This window comes from Acinonyx jubatus, chromosome B4, assembly GCF_027475565.1.
Source record: "Acinonyx jubatus isolate Ajub_Pintada_27869175 chromosome B4, VMU_Ajub_asm_v1.0, whole genome shotgun sequence".
Classification (NCBI taxonomy): Eukaryota; Metazoa; Chordata; class Mammalia; order Carnivora; family Felidae; genus Acinonyx; species Acinonyx jubatus.
Genome location: NC_069387.1, coordinates 25,303,388 through 25,326,854, shown reverse-complemented (window position 1 = coordinate 25,326,854; position 23,467 = coordinate 25,303,388). Strand labels below are relative to the sequence as shown.

Below are 23,467 nucleotides of genomic sequence, written 5' to 3'. Positions count from 1 at the left end.
GCTCTCTCTCAAAATAAATAAATGTAAAAAAACAAAAAACCTGAGGAGTTGCAGTGCGAATATGGCAAGCAGCCCATCCTTCCTGCTGATTACAACTAAAAACTCCGGCCCCAGGACAACTGTCTGAGCACTTTGAAAATGAGTAAAGCAAGCAGACTATATAGGGGAATCAACATTCTGGAGAATGTTTTTACTTTAGCAAGTAATCAACCACTTTATGTTTAGACTATAAGTTCTGTCTCATTGTGAGTTGTGGTTTAAATCTCAGTTCAGTTCTCTAAATCTCTTGCTACACTGGTTTGGGTCATCTCTGTCACATGTAGTTCGGGGGAGTCTGATACTTGTGTACAGAGTTCACATCTCAGCTCAGTTTTCTAATAAGCCTTTTCTATGTTGGTTTGGATGTGTTCTGTGCTGCTGTTATTGAGGGGTTAGGCTGACACTTCTGTGTCCTAAACTCTGTTGTAAAATGTTGCTATGTTAGCTGGAGTCCAAACTGCATGCGTATAGCTCAGGGTTTTTTCTTCAGCTAGTATTCCTTCCTACTCAGAATTAGAATATCTCCTCCAATCTTCCTGGATTACCTCCACACACTTCAGTTTTTAAGGACTTTTTTGTTTTTTCTTAATAAGGGCTCCTACACTGCAATTGAGTCACACATAACACCATGATGCTCTGATTGTTCCCACCCTCAGGGCAAAACAAAGAGGAAATAAAAGTTAAAACTCTGCCCCACGCCTGTTGATTTCCCGACACAACCTGCTTTATTTATTTTAAAAGTGCTTGGCGGGGGGGCGCCTGGGTGGCTCAGTCAGTTAAGCATCCAACTTCGGCTCGGGTTCTGAACTCATGGTTCAGGGGTTCGAGCCCCATGTCGCACTCTGTGCTGACAGCTCAGCGCCTGGAGCCTGCTTCGGATTCGGTGTCTCCTTCTCTCTCTCTGCCCCTGTCCCACTTGTGGGCTGTCTCTGTCTCTCAAAAATGAATAAACATTTTTAAATAATAATAAAAAATAAATAAAAGTGCTCGGATAGTTTGTCTTGGGCGCAGAGTTTTTAGTTGTAATCAGTAGGAAAGATGGGCCGTAGTCAGTCTTTCACGTGCCATATCGGCACTGCAACTCCTTAGGTTTGGTTCTCGTTTTAAAATTAGTCCTTGTGTTTTCTCCTCCATTATAATTTAGTAGCAAATAGGTAAAATTACTGAATGTTTGGGGGTTCAGTAGTATTCTAAGTAGGTGTTTATACTTTTGCAAAGGAGGAATGAATGGCACCTGGAGATCTTTGACTTCAATCAGTTATTGATGGCATCCTCCCTATCTGCTGTGTGTAGAAGAGAGTAAAGTCATTTCAGAGTTTATCTTACAACCTAGTGGGCGTTAGACTTGCTTCAGTGAATATGATAATAAATATGATAATAAGCATATTATCTGCGAAAGAAATGAGTTTTTCCTCGAGGGTTAAGATAACTTTTTATTTAATTAACATATTAGAGCACCTTCAAGATCATGAATAGCACAGACACAATGCAGTTTAATTTTGAATCGATCTTCAATATGTTTTTATATCGATGGAAATTCTGAATTAATGACACTTTACTGGCTAATTGGCTTTCTTGTAAGTTTTTAAGTCTGGTTTATGAAAAAGCACTTTTAATACATGATGATTTCTTTTTCAGTATGTTCCTCAGGATGGTTGATACAGACTTTTGTAAACTCTTTTTAATTAAATCACAGACACTACCAGAGCAAGAAGAAGCCAGGAGAGTGACGGCGTGGAATATATTTTCATTTCCAAGCATTTGTTTGAGACAGATGTACAAAATAACAAGTATGTGGAAGTTTTTTTTTGTGTAACCATTGTTTTTAAGCATGTGCCTGTGTGTCCGGTTTTAGGCAACTGAGCCATTTGAAATATATTTTCAGTTTTATAATATTTGAAACTGATAAGAAGGTGATAACACTCGTTACCAATCTTCACCTGTAATTTTTTAATAACCTAGAGCTGCTGTGTTTGTAGTGAGTTAAGTGTGTAGGAATTATTTTGAAAAATGAGGGAATGTTCCTAGTATGTTATTGTGACCTCAACTAATTGAATCTTAACATATGTGAATAGAATTTTCAGAAAACTAACAGCTATGTCATAGATCCCTACGTCCACACTCTCCTCCACACACACTTCTCTCCCTCACTGACTCTTCAAAAAAAAAAAAAAATTAAAGTAATGTTAATCGCCTTGCTTGTACTAAATCCCCTGGCCAGCTCGGCTTCCTCTACCTCCCCAGGTCTTCCATTTGCTTAAGCATGGATAATGGAGGGTGTTGGGGAGCAATGTGTGTTTTAATGTAGGATTTGGGGATTTTATTGAAACATCAAAATGCTTTTTTCCACGTTTGGCACGGCGATTGTGTTTTTATAGCACATAATCGGCTGCCCTGGTTCCATTAGCCACCAACCAGTTCCCGCTGTAGTTCTAAAGCTGAGCTTGGTTATTCCGTAGCGCATGGTGAAATTTCAGTAGTTTCTATTGTTTGGTTTATTCACTGTTTTATTGCATTGCATTAGTTCTGAAAAAGAGGTGATGGCAAACAGAGTACTGGTGGACTAAAGTACTTTTTTCTGTTTCAGTGTAATACAAGCAAGTGTTACTGATGTGAAAATGTAAAATAAAAGATTTTTTTAAATTGACATTCTGGAGTACTTGGCCCTATTTATTTTATTGAACACAGTAAAAGAAAATTACATGTTCAGCAAGAATATCGTTTATACATATGAATTATGTCTTTCCACTTATGTGTATAATTAATTCGCAAATGGCTCTGACACATGTCCGATTTCCTACAGGTTTATTGAATATGGGGAATATAAAAACAATTACTACGGCACAAGTATTGACTCAGTTCGTTCTGTCCTGGCGAAAAACAAAGTTTGTTTGTTGGACGTGCAGCCTCACGTAAGTGAACAACGAAATGTTTTTAATGTTTATTTTTGAGAGAGAGAGCATGAGAGAGGTGGGCGAGGCTGGTACGGATTGAGAGGGAGAGAGACAGAATCTGAAGCAGGCTCCAGGCTCTGAGCTGTCAGCACAGAGCCTGATGCAGGGCTTGAACTCATGAACTGCGAGATCATGACCTGAGCTGAAGTCAGACGCTCAACCGACTGAGCCACCCAGGCACACCCCAAGTATACTGTATTCTTAAGTATCATGTATTATTATAAGTGTTTGTAATTTTTACAATGGACATTTTGGTTCTTGGCCCTCTTTCTTTGAGTTTGACTCTATACATGTCCTAGAAGTATAAGCCCCCCACGTAGGGCTGTAGGGCGTCTCACAGGAATTATACTGAACGAGACCCTGCTCGCAGCTGTCAGGGAGATCTTTGCTGGCATCCTGGGAACGCTTGTGAACACTTTGGACTGAGGGTGCCAGTGGATGAAGCCATTCAGTTCTTGTCAAACCACATATCCTCCAGCAGAGATCCAACCCGTAGCATCTTCCTTGTTACCCAGGGATCACAGATTCTCACTTCACTGATGGGTACACCTTAGGGTGCATAACCTCCAAGAGCCATAATGACCCAAAGAAGCCCTTGGCTTCTCTTCAGGAAGATGAGTCTGAAGTAAAAAGAGTCCCAAGAATCAGTAGGGTGATTGACTCCTTAACTTGGGCGCCGGTGAGGAATAGGATGCTTCTGCTTATACAACCCCTCTCTGCTGGAGCCCTGGCTCTGGTTGTGTCCAAGTCCCTCAGTGTGATTCCAGCAATATGTCCACAGAGCCTCACCAGCCATACAGCCCATCTCTCCCCAACCCCACCCCACATAACCTGTCTGCCTAACTCCTCAGGGGAGTTTGTGATTTGTATTCACATTCTAGGGAGGCTCTGACTATGGCTCAAGAGTATCCCTTAACTCCCACCCCTTTACCAATCCCCCTTGACTGCAGATGAGTCCTCAGAAGCATAGTGTAAATAATATAAAATATTGACGGGGAAGTGTTGACAAGCTTCATGGAGAGCAGGAAGCTTGCCCTTTTAGGACACTCTGAAGGACAGAAGGACAAAAGGAGAACTCGTGTGAGATCAGGAAAAGGCTTACATGGGATGTTTGGAAGACTTTCATGTGCAGACAGCTTTTTAACTCAACGGCATCCTTTAAGTATTTGATTTAAAAACCAGTTTTATGATATTTTTAGCTGCTTCTGTTCAGTATTATAACATTTCAAAACATTTTAAAAGGCAAATTCTATGCTCCGACATCTTTTCAGGGGTATTCATTAATACTGATATTCGTTAATTAATAATTTATTCAACATTCTATATTACTTATCATTAACATATATTCATAATTTATTGATATTATTTATTGTCAACAATGAATTGAATAATATATTGAAAGAGCTACTGGCCTGAATTAGATAATTTTAAGGAATTTTCTCCTTTGAAAGAAACTTCAGTTTGACTGTAAAATTCACTCATGACATTATGAAGAAATGTAAGAAAACTGATTTTCTTCCTTGCAGACAGTGAAACACTTAAGGACCCTAGAATTTAAGCCCTACGTGATATTTATAAAGCCTCCATCAATAGAGCGTTTGAGGGAGACAAGGAAAAATGCAAAGATAATCTCAAGCAGAGATGACCAGGGTGCTGCAAAGCCCTTTACAGTAAGTACAATGATGCTTAGTAAGAAGACATAAGTGCTGCTCAAAATCAAATGTGCAGTAGCCACTGCCTTTGGAAGATGTAGTAGACAGTGTGATCCAAAAACCGATAAAAGACAGATTGTATCCAGGCACATACATTTTGAGTGATTGTACTGTAATGGCTTTTTTGTGCTTCTATGAATAGATCTTTATGTTATATTGAGCAAAACATCCCTGTAATGATAAGTTAGTGACTGACAATCCCGAATTTTGGGAAAGGTGGGAATTTTGACTCTGTCAGAGCAGTTTAGTTACAAACAGATCAGAGAGAGAGTATTAGAAGCTATGACCTCTGAAGAACTTGTCATTCAAGAGGGTCATTTTCATTTGTGGCTGAGATGAAAGAATGAACACAGAATAGCATTCAGTAAACCAGTTGTGGAAATGTTTGCATCCGTTAAAGTGGTGTGATTGCCTGGTTAACCTTTTTTTTTTTTTTACTTCCTTTTGTAGGAAGACGACTTTCAGGAAATGATTAAATCTGCACAGATAATGGAAAGTCAATATGGCCATCTTTTTGACAAAATTATAGTAAATGATGACCTCACTGTGGCATTCAATGAGCTAAAGACAACTTTTGACAAGTTAGAGACAGAAACCCACTGGGTTCCAGTGAGCTGGTTACATTCATAACTAAGGGAGGTCCCATGAGCATCTTTTCTGTAGAGTGCATGATGGAATCAGTTACCATTTTGGTGGTAGGGTTTTTTTTTAATCTATATCACTGTTGTAGATGTGCAGTCTTGGTTAAAACTGCTGGTTTTGTTTGTATCTTTTTACAGCCTTATTTCAAACACAATATTTGAGTATAAGATCCAAAATCAAAATCCGCACAGTACCGTATTCTGAGCAGAGCTTTGAACCTTCTGATTGTCTTTAACATGCAGTTCTAGCTCCAAGATGAGGTTGGACGTTTTAGAGAGAAATAGCTAGAGAATAGATAGTGGAGTTCAGTGCTTCAGTTGGTCTTAGACGTGGGCCCTGCCATCAAGTTTGTGGGTTAGCAGTTGAAGGTATTAAGTTAGCAGCCTTGAACAGCTCCAAAGAAACAGGACATCTTTGCTCTTCTTTGGATGGGTCATTATAGATTTACCCAGGCTAACAGTAAGGCATCCCCTTATTATTTTAAAGTGCAACCTTTTTCTTACATATATACAATATATTCACAGTGGCTTTCATGTTATAGCTTGAGAAGGCCTTTTTATGACTACATATCAGTGACCCAAATGTTTAAGAAGGGAAGATGGACTTTTAAAAATGGTTATATCCGTAACTAAAAGCCTTTCCTTATGGTATTAATCTTTATCAGGATGGTAATATCTTGGGGCAAGTAACGATTATAAAGGGCGTTTTTATTTGTCAATCCTCAAACAGGAGTTCTAGAGTCACCAAAGAGGTGATTCTAGCTGGCTTTGGATTTTTCCAATAAATTGTAAGAATGTGATACCTATTCTAAAAGTAGATGTTTTACATTACATCTAAAAGTAGATGTTTTAACTGATACAGTTAAAAATGTGATCATTTTTCACCTGTGCAATTGATCATATATTTAAATTGCACTAAGACATATTTTAGAAAACTTTTCATGTAATGTTAACTTACCTCGGCATCATCAAAATAATTCTTAACACTGGTCAGATACCATCCTAATCTTGCCATTTTTCTAGACTTTTAAGACAGACTCTTGTATCGTAAATATTTAGATGGGCTCTCATCTTTCTTGGTTACTACTGAACTTCAAACAATTCACGTAGCTCAAGACCGTAAAATGACCATAAGTTGTATAAGAGAACATGTCATGTCATTCTTGCCTGCAGTAAGACCCGGCCATTCAAAACTCACTGCATCTGTAACTTCCAAACAGAAAATATTTTGTTTGTTCATTTGTAAAGAGAGTTTAGATGTCATGTTCAAAGAAAAATAGAATGTAGTGAAATTTTATATATTTATGAAATATTTGAAAGGCATATTTTTTTAATTATCAAATGGAGCTATTCGTAAAGTAAATTGTATGTAAAGATGTCGTAACTTAAAATAGTTGTATAAGTCAGGGTCAACATTCCATGTAAATATTTGACCTTTGTTCATACACAGACTCACAAGCGTGTTCTATGTGCACGGCACATCTGACATAGCATTATCCACTGGATTTCCTTCAGACAGGTCAGATTTCACATTAGAAAAGAGACAAAAACTCTACTGCAATAGCCTTGATACACACACTAAAATAATCAGACTAAATGTTACTTAACATGATCCAAATAGCGAGTTCTATGTTTAGTAACTAAATAGCAAACAATTTAGTTTTTTAAGATAGTGGGGAAAAGGGTCCCCAGATCTGATGCTAAAGCCGTAAAGTTATATGGCTGCTCTAAGAAAATACAAGTCTTACGTAGAGAGTTTGGGTAGAATATATTCCTCTTTGAACACAGACTAAAATTTCCTATAAATCAAGACTTCCTGTACGAAGAGTAATGGGAAACATGTAATTATCTAGGCAGTGGTCTGAATAATTTAGGCAGTCCACATTCTTTACCGTGGAGGTAGAGGGTAAGTGTAATGTTGTGGAAACTGAGTGCTTTTTGCTGTCAGTAGCAATGGGGTGTTATTTAAAAATCTAACTGTCCAGACCATTCTCCCTTTTCACACTAGAGCCGAGCAATGTTCTTTTAAAAATGATAAGGAATCTTTTATTAGATAGTCTATATGGTGTTGTAAGTGACATTTATATGGCCACGTGGATGCTTAGAGCTTAGGTTAAAACTGAGTTAGGCAGGGCCACGGCCTTGTTGACAATTGTAGCAAAAGGCCCTGGACTCTGTGTCTGCACCCAGACCTCCAACGCCTACAGAGATGCGTGTGGGGTTCCTCATGCACTAGTTTTTGGAGCAGCCGACTCCTAGCACAGAGTGTCAGCCACCAGTGGAGAAGAGGAATGTTCGTATTTTTAAGTCCATATATTTAAAATCCAAGATCAAGAAGGAAATTCTGTACTCCCATGATTATCAAATCGGTTAAAAATAAAAAGGTGAAATTGAAATATTCTTCCCCCTTGTTTTACTTCCTCATATAAATGTTCTTAATATATGTAAGGCTGACATTCCTGGTATTGTATAATGATTGAATGTATCTAAATTGTAATATAAAATCGACAAAACATGTAATCTTTGCAGATTTACAGAAACTGTTATTCAAAGCTTCTCAAAGATCTAGATTTTTATTATTTATTTTCGTCTTAACTAGTAAAGATTTATAAATGAATGCAATGGAAAACCTTTGATCTTAATAAAGTGTCCTCAAGTTACTTGTCTTCTTTCTGCACAGTTGTTTTTGTACTTGGGTATTTGGTACACTGTTTCCCATGGTAGAACAAATTCTCTTTTCTACTCTGATATCAAGGTTTTGTTTGAACTTGCCATGTCTGAAATTAAACTTCATATTTGTTTCAGTCAAGTATTTATTGGCTTCAACAAGGCTGTTGAAGAGATGGAATTCACTAGTCTTGCTCTTACCCATACAGTGCAGCCATTTAAAGAGGTCGAGGGTGGGTGATCTGGGCCCATCTGTGATGGGAACATCCCTTCCCCCACCCCTCCCCATCAGGAATTCAAGCTTTAGCCACATCCTGTTCCTGAACAGGTAGAGCAAAACTAAACCTTCTTATTTAGCTGTCCCTGAGGACAAACTGCCACCTGTTCATAGAGACAGGCTAATTAGTATTGTCCTTGCTTCAACAGCTGAACCAGCTAATCCCAGCTCTGGTTCCAACGAAAGACTGTACAGTGGAGCTGTCAGGAACATGGGCTCCAGAGCCAGAATCCTTGAGTTCAAATTCTGGTTTTTGTCTATGACCAGCTTTGCAACCTTGAGACAGTCGTGTAACCTCTCTGGTCCTCATTTTCTGATCAGAAAAATGGAGATGATAATACTGCTCACCTCACAGGATTGTTGTGGGCTTGAAAGAGCTGATCCATGTAAAGTATTTGGAACAAAACTTGGGATAGAAGTATTCAGTAACTGTGAACTCCTGTTTTATAATGATTATTCTCACAGCACACAGTTTTAATTTACCTCTATAAATAACCACCCCATAGAAACAGTGCTCCATTAGCAAATTAGCTGGAAGTTTCCTCATAATTTCTATGACCGTTTTATTATTTAGAAAACAGCCATTACTTCCAAGTGATACATCAGGACCTAATCAAGTAATCCTCAGTAGGGTAGTGAACAAATGTTTATTTTTAGCCGCTGGTATGCAACGTAATTTATATCGATTTGAAAGAAATGTCCCTTAATTGTATTAATGCCCTTTCTTCTAACACACTTCCCTTCCAAATGTTTGCCCACTTACCCTTAAGCTCCTGGAGGGCAGGAAATATTTTTTCTAACAGCTGTCTTACACACAAGCCCAGGAACTGCCAAATTGTACTTACTAGTCATCAAACATCTGTATGATTTCCATTCACTATCTCATTTAGTCCTCACAGTTCCCTTAACATGAAAGATAATATCTTCATCTTTTACAACTGAGAAAAGTGAGGGGCAGGGCTTAAGTACCTTTTCCAAGGTGACAGGTGATAAGTCGTGGAATCAGGGTCAGGGTCCGCCTTCCTCCGACCATGCTCTTTTCGCTGCCCTGTGCTGCCTTGTGTTGCTATAACTGGAGCCAGAAACATGAGCTGGAAACATGAGATTAGGTAATTTGGAGAGGGTTTATCCTTTTTACGCATACAGTTTATAATTTTCTCAAAACACTGCTGCTTTAATCAGAACTTGATGTATCTATGCCTGTGTGAACAGGCTAATCCACAAAAGGTGGCTATTACCAGAAATATACCTGTGTAGCATAATACACAATTTTTGTTTAGTCTGCCTGAATCCCGGCCCTTAGTGATGAATCAGGACAATCTGCATATTGCAGAGATTAATCGGAGCAGGTCGTGCTACCCAATTCCAGGTAACATCTGTCAGAGAAGCTGTGAATAAGACTTGTTCCCCTGATTTAAACAACTGCATGAGGCAAAAGATCTTTTATGCCCCCATCCCCATCCTTTCTGTTTGAGATACTTCAGGTATTTTGTGATGCTTGTCAATTTGACAGCCATAATCCCAACCTTAAACCAAGGCACAATGGACCATAAAGGCCAATCGATGGAGGATGACCTTTGAAAAAAGAAAAGATCCTAAATCTGTAACATCATTGAACTGTTGAACTGATCCTGGGACCTCCTCATTCCACTAATTGCTAAATATTCAATAAAGGTTCTTCTCATGGACTGTTGGGAATATAAACTGGTACAGCCACTCTGGAATTTGGCATGGAGGTTCCTCAAAAAATTAAAAACAGAACTTCCATATGATCCAGCAATCCCATTTCTAGGTATTTATCTGAAAGAAATCACTGTCTCAAAGGGATATCTACACTCCCACGTTCGTTGCAGCCTTACTCAGAATAGGCAAGACAAGGAAACAGGTCCATCAGCAGAGGAACAGATAAAGAATTGGGGAAGCACACACACCCAAATTACTCAGCTAAAAAAAAGACGGAAATTCTGCCTTTCCCAACAACACGGATGGACTTTGAGGGCCTTTCACTAAGTGGAATAAGTCAGAGAAAGGCAAAAACTGTATGTTCTCATTAATATATGGAATCTAAAACGGGCAACCTCAGAAAGTAGATGGTAGTTACCAGGGGCTGGAGGGTAGGGAAATAGGGAGATGATGGTCAAGGCTACAAACTTCCAGTTATAAGATGAATAAACTCTGGGAATCAAGTGTAGTGTACAACACAGCAACTGTAGTTAACGATGCTGTATTATGCACTTGAAACTTGCTAGGAGTACATTTTATCACCAAACACACAAAAGAAGGTAATTATATGAGGTGATGGAAGTGTTAGCCAACCTTATTGTGGTCTCACAATATATAAGTATATTAAATTATCACATTGTACACCTTCAACTTATGCAATGCTATATGTCAACTGTATTTTAATAAAGCTGGTAAGAATAAGTGTTCTAATGGTTTAAGTCGCTATTGGGCTATTGGTGCTGAAAGCACTCCTAATGGTAAACAGCATCCATGAGTAACTCAGGTGACTCCCACTATTCACTTTCACTTACCAAAGGCTGTTTTTCTGCACAGCTGTCACATTCCCTGGAGTGACACGATTGAACTTGAAAGCACTCTGGAACCATAAAAATCATATCATCTCAATAAATGTAGAAAAGCATTTGACACAATTCAACATTCAATTCATGTTAAAAAACTCTCAGTGATGTAGGTTTAGAGGGAACATACCTCAAAATGAATAAGGCCATACATATATGAAAAACCTACAGCCACATCATAGTCAATGGTGAAGAGAACTAAGTGCTTTTCCCCTTGGTTTAGGAATAACATAAGGATGTCCATTCTCAGTACTTTAAAAAAATATTTATTTTGAGAGAGCAGGGGAGGGGCAGAGACAGAGAGAAAGAATCCCAAGCAGGCTCTGAACTGTGAGATCATGACCTGAGCTGAAATTGGGAGTCAGATGCTTAACTGACTGAGCCAGTCAGGTGCCTCCCACTCTCACCACTTTTATTCAACAAGTACTAGCTACAACAACAAGAAATAAAAGGCATCCAAATTGGTAAGGAAGATGTAAAACGGTCACTATTTGCAGATGACATAATACTATACATAGAACACCCTAAGCACCCCACCAAAAAACTATTAGAAATAATAAATGAATTCAATAAAGATGCGGGACACAAAATTAATACACAGAAATCACCTGTGTTTCTTAACACTAATAACAAAGTAGCAGAAAGAGATATTAAGAAAACAACTCCATTTGCAATTGCACCAAAAAGAAGAAAATACCTCGGTACAAACTTAACAAGGAGTGAGTGACCTGTACTTGGAAAACCATAAAACACGGATGAGAGAGATTAAAGATGACACAAATGGAAAGAACTAATATATCCAAAGCAATCTACAGATTCAGTGCAATCCCTATCTAAATACCGACAGCACTTATTACAGGATCAGAAACAAATGATTTTATAGAACAAACTGGAGAGCCCAGAAATATACTCACACACATATGGCCAATTAATCTGCAACAAAGGAGGCAAGAATATCCAATGGGGAAAAGACAGTCTCTTCAACAAATGGTGCTGGGAAAATTGGACAGCCACATGCAAAAGAGTGAAACTGAACCACTTTCTTAAGCTATACACAAAAATAAAATTCAAACTGAATTAAAGACCTAAATGTGAGATATGAAATAATAAAACTCCTAAAAGAAAACATAGGTAGTAATTTGAAATCAGTTTTAACCACAATTTTCTAGATATGTCTCCTCAGGCAAGGGAAACAAAAGCAAAAATAAACTACTGGGACTATATAAAAATAAAAAGCTTTTACACAGTAAAGGAAACCATCAACAAAACAAAAAGGCAACCTATCAAATGGGAGAAGATATTTGCAAATGATATATCTGATAAGGGGTTAATATCCAAAATACATAAATAACTTAGACAACTAAATACCAAAAAAAAAAAAAAAAAAAATCACAACAATCCAATAAAAAATGGGCAGAGGACTTGAATAGACATTTTTCCAAAGAAGACTTACAGATGGCTGACACATGAAAAGATGCTCATCATCACTAATCATCAGAGAAATAGCAAATCAAAACCACAATGAGATATCACCTTACATCTGTAGGAATGGCCAGAATCAAAAAGATAAGAAACAACAAGCGTTGGTGAGGATGTGGGGAAAAAAAGGAACACTTATGCACAATTGGTGGGAATGTAAATTGGTGCAGCCACAGTGGAAAATAGTATGGAGATTCCTCAAAAAATTAAAAATAGAAACACCATATGATCCAGAAATTCCACTAAGGGGTATTTACCAAATGAAAATGAAAACACTGGTTTGAAAAAAAAAAAAAAATATATATATATATATATATATATATTTATATAGATGCATATATATAAACCCCTATGTTTACTGCATTATTTACAATAGCCAAGGTACAGAAGCAACTAAAGTGTCCATCAATACATGAATGGATAAAGGTGATGTGCTATACACACACACACACAACCGTAAAAATAAAGTGATATTTTGTCACTTTTGACAACACAGATGGACCTAGAGGGTATTATGCTAAGTGAAATAAGTCAGACAAAGACAAATACAATATGATTTCACTTATATGGAATCTAAAAAAAATGAATAAAATAAACAAAAAGGTGTAATAGACCATAAATACATAAAACAAACTGATGGTTGCCAGAGGGGAGGGTGTGGGAGATACCAGCTTCTAGTTATGGAATGAATGGGTCGCAGGGATGAAAGGCACAGCACAAAGAATATAGTCAATGGTATTATAATAGTGTGTCCTGGGGGCACCTGGGTGGCTCAGTCCATTGAGTGTCTGACTCCAGCTCAGGTCATGATCTCACGGTTCATGGATTTAAGCCCCACATCAGGATTCTCCTCCACTCTCTCTGCCCCTCTCCTGCTCACACTTTCTCTCTCTCTCTCTCAAAATAAGTAAATAAACTTTTTTTTTTTTTATCTAAAGAAAGTAATCTCTGGAAACTATAGGATGGGCCAAAGCAAGAGACTATATTTAAATTTTATTTTTCTTGGGTTCCACTTTTTTTCCTCCATAATATGGATGAAATTTTAACCTTAAAATTAAAGTTTGAAGAAAATTATTCTAATGTTTTTGGATTTACAAATTTATCATGCTTGTGAGTCTACCATTTTAAACAAAATAATATCTTTTAACTTGATTAGGCAACAGTAATACCAAAGATTCTATCTGTTCAGTCTTTACTCTGCCCTAGACATTCTAATTATTAGTATATAAGACAGAAAAGATCTAAATAGGAATATATTTGAATAACTGTAGTTACAGAACAATATAATTACTGTAAATGTTAAAGAGAAGCTATAGAGCATAAGTAAAAGGACTGGCAACAATAAGCCAGGCAGATGCAAACAAAAAGAAAGCAAAGGAGACAATAATAATAATATCAACATTGAATTCCATGTTTATTACTTGGGACAGAATGTTCTCCTATAGTAATCAATGGTGCAAGCCACAAAAGGAAGAGCATTGAAGACATAGGCAAACCCTTGAGAATTATAATCAACAAAACCACATTATTCGGTTATTTTTCAAACACTTCTCTTAAATTGTGAAGAAAAATAGTTGTAGAAGGTCTGATTTTCCTAATTTCTCAAGAAGTCTGGTCTCAGCCATGGAAAGAATGCTTTGTCCTGCAAACTGAAATCACACCTTCTCTTCAAGAGCCCCACCGAGCATTTACAAAACCCAACCCCAAAGTAAGCCACAAGGAAAACCTCATTAAATTCCAAAATCCTTAAATAGTGTAAATGGCATTTTATCTCCACAGTCCAATGGAAATGAAAATGAATGACAAATAGAAACGAAAGGGAAAAAATCACCTAGAAAAATTTTGTAAATAAGTTTTAAGTATTCTAGCCATCAAGGAAATAAAAATGAAACTGCAGATTATTCAGAAAATAATGAAGCTATCAGTCTATGAAATATGACTAAAACTGAGCTCCAGGAAATTTGCCTTAAAAGCTTGAGGGAAGAAACAAATAAAAATAAACATCGGCTCAAGCCACTTGGGAACAGATGACATGAGTGGTGTTTTGGCTAGGTTGTAATGTACACTGAGTTCTCCATGAATGCACTACCACGTGAATCAAAGGAAGATTGAACTTGATTTTTTCAGAACACAGTATGAGTTTTTCACCATTCTGGAACCTCACATCACTAATGGCAATACCACTTGTGACACCTGCGTCTCACTCACGTGGCATGTGTGGTGACTGCGTGCATTTGACTACTGCCATCTTTAGAAGCGGGCTGCTTGAGTGTGCACGTATCAAAAGGTATATTCTGTTCTCAAATGCTTCCCTTTCCTCTCTTCTTTACCTTACAGTGGAATTTCTTCTTAATTCTGCAGGTTACAATGTCTATGGATTTCATGTCAGGAGTGCAAAAGGGATAATACAAAATTTGTCCTATAGAAAGGGATCACTGAGTATGGTAGGTTGATTATTGGATGCATAGCCATTCAAATCCCACCTCTTTCGCACCCTTTTCGTTTCACTGTGCATCCTGTGTTAATAGTATATTTTGATATGATCTATATATAACTGAGCATACACTAGCATCCTTGCGGATCCTGCTGCTATAAACAGGCTGCTGAAGAAGAAAATATCTTTAAAGTTAGGAATAGTTTCAGAAAACATCTAATAAGATAGAATAAAAAGACAGACATTACTGCAGACCTAAACATTAAATTGAAAAATCAAGCTAATAGATTTTCCTAAAACATAATTTTAAAAGGATAGGGATGCAAATTGAGGAAAAAAAAGTGTGGAGATGTGGAAAACAGATCCAAGACAGCCAGTATCTATCTACCTAGTAGGATCTCCCATTAGGAGAAAATTATATTAAGCATGATATAAATCCTTCTCTAAATTAAAGATAGGTCTTCAGATTTAAAGATCCAGATATTTATTTTGTAAATTTGTAAACCTTATCAACAGAGAAAGAATCCCATAATGAGAAAGAAAGAAAGAAAGAAAGAAAGAAAGAAAGAAAGAAAGAAAGAAAGAAAAAGAAAAAAGAGAGAAAGAAGGAGAAGAAGGAAAAGAGGAGGAGGAGGGGGAGGAGGAGAAGGAGGAGAGGTAGGGAGGGAGCGGAAAGGAATCTGTTGGGCATCAAACATCTCATGTGCAACAGGGTATCATATGGCAAAGGACACATTATGTAATGCGGGAAAAATGAGTATAAGCTGAAAATTCTATAACCCAGATTATCATTCAAGAGTGACAATAAAATGAACTCATTTAGACATACAAGAACTTAGACATATTTACCACCCCTATATTCTTCCAGGAAGAAAGACTGAAAGATGAACTCTAGCAGTTGAAAATGAATTTATGAAAAAGGCATGAATAAAACCAACAGTGATCAGTAAAAGAATGAGCACAATTTACAGACAATGCTAAATGATAAAGATTTGGGTTCAAATCACTGCTATCGTACTTCTTATCTATGTTACCTCATTTCATTTACTTATCCTTCCTGGGCCTTCATTTCTTTATTTATAAGATGGAAGTAGTAATAATAGGATGGGTCCAAAAGAGTTTGTTGAGATGCTCTACATAAAGCCCTCTATGTAGTATTTGCATCTGGTAAATGTTCAATAAATATTAGCTATTATGGGCTTCAAATTGCTAAAACATTTTTTGGAGGGTAATTTTGCAGTTCTATCAAAATTTAAAATACACATGTCCTTAGACCAAATAGTTTCATTTGCACGTTCATATTTATACTGGAAGGTTAATTTATCAGAATTTAAGTAGAATTTATTATAGAAAAAAATATAATCAACCCTATTATCAGTAAGAGAATGATAAACGATGGGTAATATTCTTTTAATTATTATGCCACTATTTAAAAATATGAGGAGGTTTTTTGGTATTATCTTATTATAATGTACTTATTAAATAATGTGTATATATTGACCTGAAGAGTGCTACAAAATGCATATACATAAAATGATACGGAAAGGTCCAAACCTTCTAGTACAGGCAGTGCACCCGGGGAAGGTACAGGTACTGGAGAGTCTCGCTTTCCAGTACATCCCTTTCTGGATTATTCAAATTATTTTTTTGTTTAGCCCGTTCTACTTTTACAGTTCAGTTTTTAAAAGATGAATAAATGTCTCACAAATAGCACATCTCAATTTTGGTTACAATATATTCTAAAAGTACTTTACTTGGTAACAAGTGCATCTGAAGCGGTAAGGCAGATTTCACCTCTGTGCCCTTCCTGGCGATGCGTGGCGTTAATCTGTGCCCAATTTTGGAATCCTGATCTATTATGAACGTCAGTGTTCACACATGTTCTTCCAGCTCCTTTCCCTTAACTCCCCCTATGCTGTCACCAAGACACCATTGCTTAGGTTTCCATCCTTTTCCATCCTTCTCTTCTACAGGCTTTCCCTGACAATCTCACTCACTCTATGACTATACTTATCAGAACAAAGGATGAGCACTAACATTCACTGGGCACCTATTTTGTCCTAAGAACTTTTTAAAAAGTTTATTTATTTTGAGAGAGAGAGAGAGAGAGAGAGAGAGAGAGAGAGAAAGAGAGCATGCACACACAAGTGGGAGGCGGGGCAGAGAGAGAGGGAGACAGAGAATCCTAAGCAGGCTCCCAGGCTCTGTGCTGTCAGCACAGAGCTTGATGTGGGGCCTGATCTCACAAACTGTGAGATCATGACCTGAACTAAAATCAACAGTTGGGACACTGAACTGCCTGAGCCACCCAGGTGCCCCTATTCTAGGAACTTTTAACAAGCCACCTCATTTACTGCCCACAACAGTCTGAACAAAAGCAGTATCCTTGTTTTACGAATAAGAGAGATGCACAGAGTCTAAGAAACTTGCCCAAGGTCATGCCCCAGTATATAGTAGATACCGCATTTAAACTCCAAGATGCCTGGTTCCAAAACCATGTTTTACTATCCTTTAAACCATATCTTCTATACATTTAATCACACTCATTGTGATTTTTTGTTTATATGTTACAGGCATGATACCTTTTCACTCTCTGCCTTGGTTTCCTCCTCTGTAAAGTGTGGATAATCCTCGTTAGGATTGTTATGAATATCAATCCTGAGTTAATATTTGTGACAATGCTCAGAACTGTGCTTGGTACATTGTGAGTGCTACAGTATTTGGTGGTGGTGGTTTTCCTTTTAAATTCTACCTGAATCAGATTTCCTTGATTAACCCTCATATATAAAAATGGTCACTAGCACCTGTCAGTTGTTTCAGAGATGTCTCTTCTTAACCCACTGCCAAGTATTTTAGCATCCTTTGCTGGACCTATTCCAATCCCCCCCACCCCCACCCCTGCAGTTGGCCCCTCTTCTGCAGTCTGGCCCTGCTGTGATTCATCCTCGATATTCCCAGCATGGGTGATTTTTCTTTTTTTTTTTTTTTTTTCAACTTTTTTTAAATTTATTTTTGGGACAGAGAGAGACAGAGCATGAATGGGGGAGGGGCAGAGAGAGAGGGAGACACAGAATCGGAAACAGGCTCCAGGCCCTGAGCCATCAGCCCAGAGCCTGATGCGGGGCTCGAACTCACGGACTGCGAGATCGTGACCTGGCTGAAGTCGGACGCTTAACCGACTGCGCCACCCAGGCGCCCCTTGGGTGATTTTTCTAAAACATAAATTTGATGAGGATATTCTCTTGCTTAAATCCTTGTGATGTCTTCCAATGCAATTTTAAAAATGGGCCAAAAATGTGAACACTTCACAAAAGAAAATCTATAAATAGCTAATAAGCACATAAGAGATGCTTAACATCACTAGTCAACAGGGAAATGCAGATTGAAAGAAACCACAGTTTCTATACAGCCAGTTAGGCTGGCTAAAATGAAAAAGACTGACCATGCCATGTTACGGCATGGATGTAAAGCAACTGGAACATCGCTGAAGGGAAGGAAGAATGGTAAGCCACTTTAGGAAACAATTTTGAAGTTTCTTAAGTGTACTTTTATCATTCCACTTCTTGACATTCACCAAAGGGAAATAAATCATATGTTCACATAAACACTTATACACAAATGTCCACATCAGGATTATTTGTAATAGCCCCACACTGGAAACAGCCTACATATCTATCAATGGGCAGAAGGATAAACTAATTCTAATATATCCATACAAGGGAACAGAACTCCAGAATAAAAAAAAAGTACACTAATGAAACATGTAACAATATGGAAGAATCTTAAAACCGTTATGCTGAATGAACAAAGCTAGACAAGATAAGAGAACATCATGTATGGTTCCATTTTTTGAAAGTTCCAAATAATTTATAATGACAGCAGATCAGTGATTGCCAGAGTTTGGGGAAGGAAGAGAGGTACTATGAAAGGTGTGAGGAAACTTTTGGGACCAATGGATATATTCATTATTTTTAATTAGGGTAATAATTTCACAGGTAGTACATTTGTCAAAGCGGATTACATTACACTTTAAATGTTAATTTAATATTTTTACCTCAATAAAGCTGTAAAAAGTGAGACAAATTCTGAAAGAATAAAAAACCACACACACTCATAAAGACTGTGTCAGGCATCTGTCTTCAACACAACACAACACAAAACAACCCAATCCTAGTATACAGAGTATTTTGTGATTGGCTGGATTTTGACCTTCATTTCCATCCTCGGAGCTCTCTGGCACCCCACACATATCTCTGGAACACTGGTCAGATACATTGTATTTATCTGCCCTTAAGTTTGTCTGGCCCTGTATCCCAATCTCTGTAGGATGAATGCAGAAAAGGTTTGGCCACAGTGGGCGCCTCTCCCCCACCGCAAAGCCTGGTAGCTCAAGAATTTGTGGAAAGGTAGGAGAAACAGTGAAAACTTATTTGACTGGACAACGGAAGACCCCTTGGTAGTCTCTGTAAGTGCTGTCCTGGGTAGTGGGTGTTTTAGACTTACGGACAGGTTCTTCAGGAAAATTAACCTTGGAACTTTCCACATGGAGATCTTCAGGTGGTAGAAATACGCAAGGTGGTTATCCAGCAGACTGCCATTCCTGCCGTGAGGAAGAAATACCAACTGTAACGAAAACCAGAAGCTGGGACCAGCTTCTCTCAAGAAATAGACAATAAAAATCAAGCCCTCCTTTTTGGGCACATTTTATATAACCCATCATGAGTTAGAGAATATTCTTTAGAACTTTCACATAGCTGAGATGAACAAAATATGTTTATAAAGTAGACGTCTTTCATCCTCATAGTCCCTAAAGATCAGTTCCTCTTCATAACTTATGTCTTTTTCACCAGTAGCTTTAATATTCCTAAAAAAAAAAAAAGAAAAAAGAAAATACTATGGGGGCTCAGCCCTTGTAAGGCTGGCAGGAGACATTCTTATATGCAAAATATTACTTAGTTGAGATTTTATTCCGTTAAAACTCTTTACCTCACGTACCTAAATTTGAACTCACCTTCCTACCAAAATCCCTCTGCTTTCTGTATTCTCAGCCATAGTTAATGGCTCCACAGTCCCTCCAATATGTCCAGTTAGACTCTCCCAGTCTACGCTAACCCCTCCTTACTCTTCACTGTCGTAGGCAGAATTAAGAGATGACCCTCAGAACCTCCACCCTTTGGTGTACAAACACCTTCCCTCAGTTTTTCAATCAAACACTAATGTAGGTGCTGCTGTAAAAGCATGTGGCGTTTGTAACCAAGATTCCAAATCAGTTGATTTTAAGTAAAGTAGATTATTCTGGCCTAATCAGGCATGGCCTTAAAAGGGACTAAACTTTTCCTGAAAAAAAGAAAAGAAAGAAAAAAAAGAAGGAAAGAAAGAGAAAAGATTTGAAGTGTGAGAAGGATCTGACACTAAGGAGATTCTCTGTTTCTGGCTCTGAAGATGGAGGGGACCACACGTCAATGAACGCAGGTGACTTCTAGGAGCTGAAAGTAGCCCCTGGCTGACAGAAGAAAGCTAGGATTGCAATGGCAGTCCTACAATCGTGAGGGACTGAATTTTTTCAACAACCACACGAACTTGTAAATGGACCCTGAAGAAATGAGCAGTAAGCACCGCCGTTACCTTGACTTTGGCCTTACGGGACCCTGAGCACTCAGCCACACCACACCTGGGCTTCTGACCTACAGAAATGTGAGCTAAAAATGATCATTGTTCAAAACTGCTAACTCTGTGGCAGAGTGTTATGCGGAAGTAGAAAACTAGGATGTTCACCCCCTACATACATTCTGCCACTGAATCCTATCAAATCTCTTAGCTTCATTCTAACATCTCTCTCCCTTTTTATCATGGTAACAACACTCAATATAAGGTCTATCTTCTTAACAGACCTGTAGGTGTACAATATAGTAGCATCCTCTATAGGCACAATATTGTACAGCAGATATCTAAACTTATTTACCGTATAAAACTGGAGCTTTCAAATTTTAATTCTAGTGTAATTAACCTACAGTGTTAGTTTCAGGAGTATGATATAGTGATTCAGCACTTCTATACATTACTCTGTGCTCAGCACAGAAAGTGTACTCTTAATCCCCTTCACCTATTTCTCCCACCAATCCCCCACCCCCACATCTCCTCGTGTAACTATCTCTTTGTTTTCTATAGTTCAGAGTCTTTGTTTGTTTCTTAAATTACACATGTAAGTGAAATCATACGGTATTTGTCTTTCTCTGTCTTATTTCACTTAGCATTATACTCTCTAGAACCATCCACGTTGTTGCAACTAGGAAGATGTCATTCTTTTTTTATAACTGAGTAATATTCCATTGTATACCACGTTTTCCTTATCTATTCATCTGTCAATGGACACAGGCTGCTTCCATAATTTAGCTATTGTAAATAATGCTGCAATAAACACAGGGGTGCACGTATCTTTTCAAATTAGTGTTTTCCTATTCTTTGGATAAATACCCAGTAGTGGAATTACTGGATCATATGGTAATTCTATTTTTACTTTTTTGAGGAACCTCTATACAGTTTTCCAGAGTGGTTGCACCAGTTTAAATTCCCACCAATAGTGCAAGAGCATTTCTTTTTCTCTACATCCTCACCAGCATTTGTTTCTTGTGTTTGATTTCAGCCATTCTGACAGGTGTGAGGTGATAACTCATTGTGGTTTTGATTTTTTATTTCCCTGATGTTGAGAGATGTTGAGCATCTTTTCATGTGTCTGTTGACCATCTGGATGTCTTTTTTGGAGAAATGTCTGCTCATGTCTTCTGCCCATGTTTTAATTGGGTTATTTGGGTTTTTTTGGTGTTAAGTTGTATAAATTATGTATTTTGGATACTAACTCTTTACTGAATATGTCATTTGCAAATATCTTCTCCTATTCAGTAGGCTTTTTGTTTTGCTGATTGTTTCCTTCACTGTGCAGAAGCTTTTTATTTTGATGTAGTCCCAATAGTTTACTTTTGCTTTTGTTTTCCTTGCCTTAGGAGATATCCAGAAAAATGTTGCTACAGATGATATCAGAAATTATTGCCTGTGCTCTCTTCTAGGATTTTGAGGTCACACATTTAAGACTTTAATCCATTTTGAATTTATTTATGGTGTAAGAAAGTGATCCAGTTTCATTCTTCTGAATGTTGCTGTCCAGTTTTCCCAACACCAGTTGTTGAAGAGACTGTCTTTCCCATTGCAGATTCTTTCCTACTTTGTCAAAGGTTAATTGACCATATAATCATGCATTTATCTGGGATCTCTATACTGTTCTATTGATGTTTATGTCGATTTTCTTATGCCAGTACCATAGTGGTTTTTACTGTTTGCTTTTGTGTGTGGGTGGTGGTGGTTTCTTTTAATAACCTGAAGTGTATTGTTCTTTGATATGCTTGTTGAAGATGTTCTGAGCCCAGCACACTCTTTTTGTCCATTATACGTTCCAGAGAATTGGCATCACCATTTGAGTTGCTTCCTTCTGTTATAATTATACCCACTGTTATGCACAAACTTCAGTACAGGGTCTATAATTTGAGGGGGGACAGTCTCAGTTTGAGTCCCTGTTGATCCGAGGTGAAGGTGTGTTGACTTGTCATGAGCAGGCAGCAATGCACACTGACTTGAGCAGGAGGGCAGCTGGACTGTGGTTTTGGCAAGGCCAATGGCAGCACGTGTGATGGGGAAGTGGCTAGTTTTGCTCCTGGTTTAGTGGTCAGGAATTCCTTTAACTTTTGTTTGTCTGGGAAACTCTGTCTCTCCTATTCTGGATGATGGCCTTGATGGATAGGGTATTCTTACCTGCAGATTTTTTCCTTTTAGTACTTTGTATATATCCTGCCCCACTCCCTTCTGGCCTGTAAAGTTTCTGCTGAAAAATCCACTGATAGATTTATGGCGTTTCCCTGGTATGTAACTGCTTTCCTTTTCTCTTGCTGCTTTTAAAATTCTCTATCACTATTTTTTGCTATTTCATTTACTGTGTGTCTTGGTGTGGATCTCTCTGGGTTGATTTTGTTGGGGGTTTTCTGTGTTTCCTAGATCTGGATTTCTGTTTCCTTTTCCAGATTCAGAAAATTTTCAGCTATTATTTCTTCAAATAAATTTTCTGCTCCCTTTTCTCTCATTTCTCATTCTGGGATTCCTATAATGTGACTATTGTTATGCTTGATGGTGTTTATTCTCATTTTGCATATTTTTCCCTCTCACCTGCTCAGCTTGATTATTTTCCATTTCTCTGTCCTCCAGGTCACTGATCCATTCTTTGGCTTTCTCTTGTATACTATTTATTTCAGGTAGTCTATTTTTTTTAATGTTTATTTTTGAGAGAGAAAGAGAGAGTGTGCAAGGGGCGGGGGAGGGGGAGAGACAGAGGGAGACAGAGGATCCAAAGCTGGCTCCGTGCTGACAGCAGAGAGCCAATATGGGGCTTGAACCCATGAACCATCGAGATCATGACCTGAGCCAAAGCCAGAAGCTTAACCAACTGAGTCACCAAGGCACCCCGAAGGTAGTCTATATTTAATTTCATTTATTGAGTTTATCATCTCAGATTGGTTCTTTTTTATGTCTTCTCTTTTTTGAGGGTCTCTTCTGAGGTCCTCCATTCTTTTCTCAAGTCTAGTAAGTATCTTTATGGCCATTACTTTAAATTCTTTTCCAGACATATTACTTACCTCC

General features: G+C 37.9%; 1 protein-coding gene and 1 long non-coding RNA gene across 7 annotated transcripts in view; one reads left to right on the top strand and one right to left on the bottom strand.

Moving 5' to 3' along the window:
- The window catches only part of MPP7 (MAGUK p55 scaffold protein 7), a 290,238-nt gene extending 284,067 nt beyond the window's left edge, over positions 1 to 6,171 (top strand). For all 4 annotated transcript variants that reach the window (XM_027073705.2, XM_053225441.1, XM_053225440.1 and 1 more), the window contains 4 exons: positions 1,736 to 1,829; positions 2,843 to 2,951; positions 4,520 to 4,663; positions 5,156 to 6,171. In XM_027073705.2, coding sequence (XP_026929506.1) covers positions 1,736 to 1,829; positions 2,843 to 2,951; positions 4,520 to 4,663; positions 5,156 to 5,335 — 527 coding nt within the window. In that variant the 3' untranslated portion in view covers positions 5,336 to 6,171. The remainder of the gene's footprint in view (positions 1 to 1,735; positions 1,830 to 2,842; positions 2,952 to 4,519; positions 4,664 to 5,155) is intronic.
- The window catches only part of LOC113603629 (uncharacterized), a 114,429-nt gene that overhangs the window by 28,068 nt on the left and 62,894 nt on the right, over positions 1 to 23,467 (bottom strand). For 2 of the 3 annotated variants that reach the window (XR_008299964.1, XR_008299963.1), the window contains exons 3-5: positions 19,289 to 19,385; positions 10,825 to 10,889; positions 7,591 to 9,381 (exon numbers count right to left, since the gene is read on the bottom strand). This is a non-coding gene — a long non-coding RNA (uncharacterized LOC113603629). Of the gene's footprint in view, positions 1 to 7,590; positions 9,382 to 10,824; positions 10,890 to 19,288; positions 19,386 to 23,467 lie in introns of those variants that run through there. The other variant, XR_008299962.1, reaches the window with a different exon arrangement.